This window comes from Danio rerio, chromosome 10 (assembly GCF_049306965.1).
Source record: "Danio rerio strain Tuebingen ecotype United States chromosome 10, GRCz12tu, whole genome shotgun sequence".
Classification (NCBI taxonomy): Eukaryota; Metazoa; Chordata; class Actinopteri; order Cypriniformes; family Danionidae; genus Danio; species Danio rerio.
The window spans coordinates 44,286,395-44,296,470 of record NC_133185.1 but is presented as its reverse complement, the minus strand read 5'-3'; the positions used below and the strand labels follow the sequence as shown (position 1 = coordinate 44,296,470).

General features: G+C 37.6%; 1 protein-coding gene across 3 annotated transcripts in view; it reads right to left on the bottom strand.

Moving 5' to 3' along the window:
- Positions 1-2,278: 2,278 nt before the first annotated feature.
- The window catches only part of mipepb (mitochondrial intermediate peptidase b), a 31,828-nt gene continuing 24,030 nt past the window's right edge, over positions 2,279-10,076 (bottom strand). Inside the window, exons 14-19 of one of the 3 annotated variants that reach the window (XR_012386523.1) lie at positions 9,826-9,935; positions 5,790-8,882; positions 5,526-5,642; positions 5,302-5,423; positions 2,534-2,607; positions 2,279-2,455 (exon numbers count right to left, since the gene is read on the bottom strand). Coding sequence is in view for 2 of the 3 variants with exons in the window: in XM_680404.8 (XP_685496.2) it covers positions 2,370-2,455; positions 2,534-2,607; positions 5,302-5,423; positions 5,526-5,642; positions 8,808-8,882; positions 9,826-9,935 (584 nt within the window). In the remaining variant the exon portion in view is untranslated. The remainder of the gene's footprint in view (positions 2,456-2,533; positions 2,608-5,301; positions 5,424-5,525; positions 5,643-5,789; positions 8,883-9,825; positions 9,936-10,076) is intronic. The other 2 variants (XM_680404.8, XM_021479450.2) reach the window with 2 other exon arrangements.

The window sequence follows — 10,076 nt, the reverse complement described above, 5'->3', positions numbered from 1 at the left end:
TATTGCTGTATAAGTAGCAGTTTATAATTTAGTTCATAGTAGCCCAAAATAATGGTCATTCAGAAGAAATTGTAAAACAGAGTAGTGTCCTTCAGTTTAAACACCTTTTGCAAACAATACATTTATTTTAAACTTAAAGCAGCTATATTGAATGCTGATTTACAGTATTTAGATTAATTTAGTCATAATTCAGTGATGTTTATGATTCAGGTTTGATCAACTAGCTTCATGAAAAAAAACACTCATGTTTTACATCAGATCATAATCTGCAAGATATTGATCATGAGAGCTCTTTAAAATTTGTAACGAAGATTAAATAAACTGGTATTTTAATAAATGCAAACATATTACAAATGCAGTTTCTTAATTCCCCTTCAAAGCAAAAAGTCATGGCAGTAAATGTACTGCAAAGAAAACTTGTTTCTTCCCACAATACAAATAACTGACTTCAATCAAGACAAATTTATTATGCAACTGTAGAAATCAAGTTTGCTGAGAAATTGGAGAAAAATAAGACATTGTCATTTTTTTTCTCAAGCCTCGTGGCTTTCAGTGAATCTTAAAATAACTAAACTAACATGAATCAAGATATACACTCCCCGGCCACTTTATTAGGTACACCTGTCCAACAGCTCGTTAACTCAAATTCCTAGTCAGCCAAACACATGGCAGCAAGTGAATGCATTTAGGCATGAAGACATGGTCAGGACGGTCTGCTGCAATTCAAACAGCATCAGAATGGGGAAGAAAGCTGATTTAAATGACTTTGAGCGTGGCATGTAGTTGGTGCCACTCATGTCAGCTAAGAATAGAAAACTGAGGCTACAATTGGCACAGGCTCACCAAAACTAGACAATAGAAGATTGGAAAAATGTTGCCTGGTCTGATGAGTCTCCATTTCTGCTGCGACATTTGGATGGTAGAGTCAGAATTTGGCATCAACAACGTGAAAGCATGGATCCATCCTGCCTTGTCTAAGCGGTTCAGGCTGGTGGTGTAATGGTGTGGGGGATATTTTCTTTGGCACACTTTGGGCCCGTTAGTACCAACTGAGCATTGTCAACGCCACAGCCTACCTGAGTATTGTTGCTGACCATGTCCATCCTTTTATGACAACAGTGTACCCATCTTCTGATGGCTACTTCCAGCAGAAAACCGCTCCATGTCAAAGCGTGAATCATCTCAGACTGGTTTCTTGAACATGACAATGAGTTCACTGCATTCAAATGGCCTCCACAGTCAGCAGATCATAATCCAATAGAGCACCTTTGGTATATAGTGGAGCGGGAGATCATGGATGTGCAGCCAACAAATTTGCAGCACCTGTGTGATGCAATCATGTCAATATGGAGCAAAATCTCAGAGGAATTTTCCAGTACCGTGTTGAATAGATGCCATGAAGGAATCAGAAGGATTAAGGCTGTTCTGAAGGAAAAAGGGGTCCAACCCGGTATTTTATTAGTACAAAGTTGCCGGTGAGTGCAAATTACTTCATACACAACTATACAAATCAAGTTGTTTGCTGAGAAATTAAAAAGGAAAAAGAAATTCTGTTTGATTATTTGTGAATTTTTCTGAGCCCTGCAGCATTTAGTCATTAACATGCTTTATTTTTTTTCGGTAGAAATAACTAACTTCATTCAATTAAGATTTACCTAATATGCAACTATAGTAAAAGTTGTTTGTTGTGAAATTGGTCAAAATGAATTGAATTAATTTTTTTGTCATTTTGTACGTTTTTCTGAACCCCATGGCTTGAGTTAATAATAAACTTCCTTTATTTTAATTAATGGACAATGTTAATGTCCTATCTTGGACCATCAGCATAGGCTCTTCCTCCATGAGCAAGCATCTCCGTGATATTCAGCTTAGTCCCTTATTCATCAGGGGTCGCCACAGCGGAATGAACTGCCAACTTATCCAGCATATGTCTTGCGCTGCCCAGTGATTGGTTCATTTACACTCACATTCACCCACTATGGTCAATTTAATTAATCCAATTCGCCTATAGTGCATGCGTTTGGGCTGTTGGGGAAACCGTAGCACCAGGAGGAAACCCACGCCAACACAAGGAGAACATGCAAATTCCACACAGAAATGCCAACTGGTCCAGCTGAGGCTCGAATCAGTGACCTTCTTGCTGTGAGGCGACAGTGCTAACTACTGAGCCACCTTCGGGATAACGATTCCTTAAAATATCTTAATAAACCTGAAGTTCACTTCTACACCTAGTTCATTTTGAAATATGGCACAACAGACTGAAGCGACACCAGATATTCATGTCATCTCTTCACATTTTAATAAGGCTTTAAAGGCAGCAAGACGTTGGAAAATAATGAGATATTCAGTGTCTGAGTCATGATGATCTGCTAAACTGGGGGCTTCACGTTAACATCGAGATCCAGCACCAGCGCGTCAACAAAGTCTTCAATGGTAGGAGTCTTCTGTAGCATTCCTGAGGAGAAAATATGAGCATCTGTGAACATTTATTCTTAAGATTATATCCAAAAGTCTTGTAATTATTTTATTTTACCTTGGACCATCAGCATAGGCTCTTTACTTCCTCCATGAGCCAACATCTCTCTGCGATATCGCTCTCCCATCACTCTGCAAATGAGAAACTTTTGTTCATTTTACCAGTCATTGTAAAAAGTAAAGAGCCCTAATATGCTTTTCATGAGTATAATCTTTGAGGTACACATCAAATCAAAAGTAACCATGTTGGTTTTGTTAGCTCACATTGGTAGTTCTGTGGTAAACGGTTCATCTGCGCGTGTTAAGAAAACATTTTTAATCTAAAATTAAAGTCGGAAAATGAAAATTCCTGTTTGTTTTCAATTAAAAAAGCTGTATTTATTTTTTATTAAAAAACCAACAGGCTATTACAAAAAATGGTAATACAAAACTGATAGAAGTATAGTACAAGCAATATAAATATTACTTTTTTTGCAACAAGTAATGTAACAATTTTAAAATATTTATATTAAAGGTAAAGCAAAAGAAACGAAATAAATGAGGGCACACGATAAAAATAAAGCAAATGAATGCAGAATATTAAATAAAGCACACATTTCATAAGTTTTAATTGCTTTCTTGTTGTGAGAGTCTGTGATGGTTTTTAAATACAGTTCCAATTCTTGTTTAAAAAAGTAAAAACATTGGCTTACATTGAGTATATTTGCATTTGTGTATAAAAAAGCTTTCCAATAAATGAAATGAGGTTCATGTAAAAAGTTGAATTAAACAGATTACGTCTGTTTGGGGTTTTGGGCGTGGTTTATAGGCTGTCTACTCGTTTGTGATTGGTCAGAATCATCCGGGAACTTTGATTCTCACCTTGGCCGTCAGTGAATATGTTCAATTTGACTTGCTTGTATCTGTTTGTCTGTCACGTTGGGGATTTGGACTGTTTGGCATCGTCTTCTTGTGAATGAATAATACGTTTGTAAGTATGCTTGTTTTACTTATCACAGCTTTGCGTTTTTTACTGGTTTTAGCCATAGACTGTAAAATATAGGTTTTAGCGCCATCTTGTTGTGACCGAGTAAAACAGCTGCGTCCCAAATCGCATACTTATGCACTATTCTACGCCATTTTGTAGTATAAATAGTTTAAGTAGTGCGTTCACACTGAAAACTCTAAAAATAATAAGTGCACTTTAATTACCCGGATGATGCACTCATTCAGCCGCTAAAATGAAGTGTGTAATGATGGACACTTCACGCACTCAACGACCGCAGGTTTGCTTACGTAGCGGAAGGGGCGGAGCTGTCAGACGCACATGTTGAATAACTTTATTTATTTTGGATGGTGAAAGCAAAATTCTCCTACGAGAGTGATTTTAGCGCCTTCCGATGGTGAATGCGGCAATACCCACGGCAGGTATTATCTGATAATTCGGTCGTTTATTTCACTGATTTGGCAACCGTCAAACATCATCAGGGAAACGGTTTGAATTTCCGCTTAGTAAAAAAACATTAGTGTGCCATTTGGGACGACACTACATACATACATATACTATCCTGTTGAGTGTGTAAGTGCATAAGTACATAGTGCAAGAGTGCATAGTGTATAGTGTGCCATTTGGGACGCAGCTGTTATCCGCTTGTTAAAGTGTGACGTCACGCGAAGCGGCTTCCGGGTCCAAGTGCTCTTTTCAGCTGAATGGGGAGACCCATGAAATGGTAATAATAAACGCTTACAAAGCAATTTAATACTTTCGAAAATCACGATCGCAATATATCTGTCCATGACTAATATATCTGTCCATGACTAATATAAGATGGCCAGAAAGTGATACATTTTTTTATAAATTGTTAATTTTTTTGGTATTTCTTATGCAGCAAGCCCAGAGTTTGTTGTGTACACGATGACTTTATGTAAAATTAACTTTAATGTGTGATAGGAATAAAATGTGATCTTAAACGAATGATTTCTCCACTAAAATGAATGGCGGCTTGGACCCGGAAACAGTATACATGCGTCACAAACACGTCACCACTTAACAAGCGGACAGGTGACAACAAACTATCTTTTCTTTCTGTTTGATGTTTGACAATAATTTTAGTAGACACTTTTCTATTATGTACTTCTGACATAATGTATATAGTTTTTTCCCCTTATACTTATTTACAGGTTTCTGTATGCATATATGTATATATTCATATATGTGTGTTTGTTTGTGTACATATATAATTTGTCATTTTTTATTTTTGTTTCATATTCTTATCAACCATGCTATTCACATTTAACCACGTCAATGTTGAGAAATTCTGTCTATTACCATTGTTGATAACCATGTTTATCAAAAAAACAAAGTTTAAGTAAAAAAATAAACAATTATTGATTCATTTAGGCGGCAGTAACAAATGACAGGCTTTCAATGTTTATATTGGTCGCTGTTTTGGAGCACACTAGCTAGCTTATCAATATCATAAAACTAACAGACTAAAACATCTAAAATTACATATTTTAGTTTCATGGGAACTTTATTCAAATCCCATAACCTCCCCCCCTCCACCTTGAAATGACTTTTTTCACTTCCTGGTCACATGGACTTCCTTTAGGGCGGGGCTATCAGGGAGTGTCTCGTTATTGCTCTGAATTTGACAATTTTCCTTCTTTTCATGCCGATCTCAACAATCCATATCCAGTTCCCAAACAACAAAATCATTCACCATTCTACATTTTCTATAATTACAGGACCATTTCATGTGGACGTACGCCATGAAACGGGAGAAAAGGACTATTTTAGCTTGCATATCATGGCGACCTTAAATTCAATGAAGAGCACAGTCTGACCTGCTGAAGGGATCCTGGAGAAAACACTGTCTCCACACCATCGACGCAACCGCTCTAGACATGAGGTAGGAGTAATATTTAGCACCATAACCAACCAGGTGACTGAATCGCAGCTGCCAGGCCTGTGTTATGTTAAGGAGAAGTTAAGGTGAGGATTTTGTTTTCAGGATAACAGATCAAAACATAACTTATTAAAATAAATAGACACAGAATTGGCAACTTACAGTGTTATAAACGTATGGTAACCCGTAAAACTTCTCCTGCAATTCTCTGAGGATGTCAGTGGTTGATCTGTATTGGGGTTTTCCATGATAAACCTGATCCAAAGCTGCATAGAAAATCTGGAAAGAGAGGATTTACGCAAGTAGTAGAGCTTTCGCCTGATAAAGCCTACTGTATAATGTGAAATATGTGCCATTTCTAAGGTTGAAAAGATGAAATAAAAACAAACTGGTGCACATATCTATTACATACATTCTGTCATTTACCGATTGTTCATTCATTTTCTTTTCGGCTTAATCTGGGATCGCCAAATCAGAATGAACCGCCAACTTGTCCACCATATGTTTTGCACAGCGGATGCCCTTCCAGCTGCAATCCATCAATGGGAAACACCCATACACACTCATTTACACACATACAGTACGGACAATTTAGCCTACCCAGTTCACCTATATGTCTTTGGACTTGTGGGGAAAACCAGAGCACCTGGAGAAAAACCCACACCAACTGACCAAGCTAGGGCTCGAAACAGTGACCTTCTTGCCGTGAGGCGATTTTGCTACCCACTGCGCCACCGAGCTGTCCACCGATTCTTTATTTAGCAGGTAAAAGGCTTATTTTGTAGGCTTATTTTTTAACTGTAAAAAAACTTTGGGTTCACTGTGTAGCATCGTTTTTAATAAAGAAAAAAAAATCACTTTAATGTATTCTTAGTGTAATTTCAGGATGAACACTTACAGGGCAGATGCAGGCTTACAATACATATAATACATTTATGTAAAAAGTCAAGTTAAAATGTCTCAAATATGATCATCAGATTTTAAGGAATGTGTACATTACTCAATTATCAGCATTTTTATATGCTATTTTAAGTTTAGCCCTCAAAATAGACACTTTGATTATGAAAACAGACATTTAAGTATCATCTTACTAAATATTATTAAGAAATATAGGTTGAAAACTGATACTTGTAAGCATTTTTTGTCAAGTATAGTAGGGTTGGGCTGATAGATGATGCCATCATTCATCGCCGATGGATGACAGACACATTACGATGCTAAGCTAGCATCGAAATCCTCCGCCCCGCCCCTGTTACAAATCCGCTCGCGAAAATTACACACTCAGGCCCTGTTTACACTAATAGGTTTTTAGTTTTTAAAATTGCATTTTAAAACGAAAACGATCCACATTCACTCAGGCGTTTAGCATTTCTAAGCAGCCCTCCTTCAACACTACCGCTGAAAATGCACATCACGTGACCGCACAGACACAGATGTACTTGTACGCTTGTACTTAGTTATTTTAGCAAAAACCTCAGATACTGTTGGCTGGTTCCTGTTGGTTGTGCAACTTTTTTAGCAACCAAGTTTGTTGACCCCATTATAACGACACGGATCACTCTGCCTATTCACGAGTCCCGTGGAAAAAGTGATTGACAGGTGGTATTTATGTATGTCGCTTATCTTTATTAATTTATGATTTGTTTATGGGTGAAACAAAGCCATGCGGGTCAGGTAATTAAAACGGTAGGCTACAAATAATGAATTCTTTATTAATTCATTAATTATTCATAATTAATTCACCGTCGCCTATGACGACAATGCTATCATCCATCGTAATGTTTCATATTAGACATTGTACGATGCCAAATTGGTCGACATTGCCCAACCCTGAAGTATAGTGATGCCCGGATGGTGGTTATATCCGTGGGCGCTGTGGATAATCCGCGGGTCGGGTAGAATACATTATGATTAATTGCGTATCGGTTGCGGGTGGATGTAGCGGGACATAGCAGTGGACCAACGAAAAAGCAGAGAGTGAGCTTTGCAATATGGGAAGATAACACGCCCAAAATATTGGATGAAGTGCAAGAGTAGCCTACTGTTCAAAGTTTCAGTTAGAGGAGTCATCAGAGGAAAATCTTCTGGGAGAAACAAGAACGCTTATATCCATGAATGCAGCGCCTTGCGAGGAGAATCTTGTTAATGCCTACAACAAGCGGTGTGAACGAATGCTCATTCAGTGCAGCTGGCTGCGTTTTGAAGGCGAGGAGGAGTCGCCCGAATCCAGGCACAATAGATGCTGTTCTGTTTTAGCACAGTGCGAAAAAAGGCCAAGTAAACATAACCGCTGCCGTTTAGGCCGAACTGGCACCCTTTTCGTGATCTTGTTCCTGTATCAGTAAAAGCTAAAATGTCTTATTTTTTTATTTGAAAATGAAGAAAACATCGTCTAAAGACAAACTTATTTGTTTTTATAAATAAATATTTATTTGAAAACGTTTACGATTAACGTAGGCTATTATTTTACTATCAGAGATGCGCAGATTAGCTCACTGAATCTGCTGTTAATATCCACAGTGACCTCTCATCATGCCTAAAACAAAGAATTAAATTATTAAAGTGAGGATCGGGTGCGGGTCGGGTTCGGCTAGATATATATGATAATAAATATGTGTGCCGGCAGGTGGATGATAAGTATGAAGCCGCGGATTCGGGTGTCTGATCGCCGCATCTCTAGTCAAGTAGTCTTTTATACAGTTTGTCTTGATCCCCAGCAATCTAATACTTGCAGATCACTGGAGAACTATAGATCTGTCACTGAACTAGACTACAAATAACATCATGCATATCTTGCACACCAGTTTCTAATTCCCTCTGATTGCGCTTGCACACACACACAGACAGTCATTCTCAATGATTACATGCACTATATATACACTCCGGTTTCACACACTCTTTGCTGAGTCTTGTTACGTTTTATTATGCAGTTTGCCTGTCTGTGTTTTGTTCCCTGGACTATTTACCCTGTTTTCGACTGTTCTCTGCCTGCCCTGACTATCGGCTGTTATTTGGATTTCTCTTGGATTTTTCATGTTTTCGGTGCTCCTGTTTAACCTTTCCGTACGACCATCCCATTTTATAATAAAGCTGCATTTGGAACGATCTCGATTGTCAGCACACCCTGTCATAACACTATAACACAAATCTCATTATTTTATAGAATATTATCTTACGTTTTGTCCACATAAATAACAGCAGAACCAAATTGCATATTTTTGCTCAATGTGAGACTCCTGATATATCAATTATGCATACTTTTAGATTTTCTTTAGATTCAATACATGGCTGGATATTTTTTATTTTTTTTTACACTACTGAAATTCAGAGCGTCCCAACTATAGCTTAAGTCCAGATAAACTGATCATTAATGCTTTGACTTGACTGAATGATTCAGGCCAGCACATTAAATAATTCTCCATCACAGATTTCAGTCTGCAATACCTGTAGCTGAGTGTCAGCAGCACCGCAAACTCTCTTAGATTCACACAAACGGGACACAAGGCTTTCAGGAAGGGGCTGGAAGGAACAACACGCATGTTAGACAGATGATATGACCAAAAATTAAAATAAACACTTCACTTTTTTGGGGGGAAATAGTGTCATTTTGCTACTCCCCTAGAGTTAAACAGTTGAGTTTTACCATTTTTTAACCCATTCAGCGAATCTCTGCGTCTGGCGGAAGGACTTTTATCCTAGCTTAGCATAGATCATTGAATCAGATTAGACCATTAGCATCTCGCTCAAAAATGACAATTAGAGCTTGATACTTGTGTAATTACAGTGTGTACTAAGAGCAAAGAAAAATTGAAAAGTTGCTATTTTCTGATATGCACCATAATAAAACGCAGAGCCTGAAAATAGTCCCCAGCTAGATAGCTAGGTAACAGCGCTGTGTAATATCATTACACCAGAATGAGAGTGTAGTTCTTAGCCATATCGACCAAGAAAATTGCAACGTTTCATGTTGTCAGACTCAGTACACAATGTAACTACAGAACAGTCAACCTTTAAATAGGAAAATTATCAACATTTTTTTTTAATGCTAATGGTCTAATCTGATATAATGATCTATGCTAAGCTAAAAGTCTCCCAGAGATCAGCTGAATGGATACAAAAATAGTATGAGAGCTGTAAAATAAGCCTACTTTCCTGCAAAAAGTGGAGTGTTCCTTTAATTTACTCTCCCTTATGCCATCCAAGATGTTTTTTCTTCAGCTGAACGTTAAATATCATTTGGACCACGTATCATTAGAAGCCAAAGGTTATCAATATTGTCTTACCTGTATATGTTTTTTTGACTTTCATTTATTGTTCTACAAAAAAATGTCACTTATATTTTAGATGGCCTGAAGGTCAGTCCATTTTGTGTGTGATCTATGCATTTAAAGCAACATGTTTTCATTTTTTAATTTAAAGTCATGGATGTTGATCTCCAAAGCAGATAAGTGCAAAAACCCACCTCTCCAGTCTGATAATGTCGAGCAAACTGGCTCACAACCCGATAATCTGAAGCGAAATACTCCATCAACACAGAAGGGACTTCAGCAAAGTCTGTGGCACACCTGGTTCCTTCAGAAACACAGATATAATATGCTCACATCAAAAATGCTAGGTGTTTGCATAGTACTACAGCATTTGAAGATATTTTCAGAAACGCTTGAGATTTTTTTAGATTAATGGCAAATAATTTCAGTGTTAACAAGGTTATCA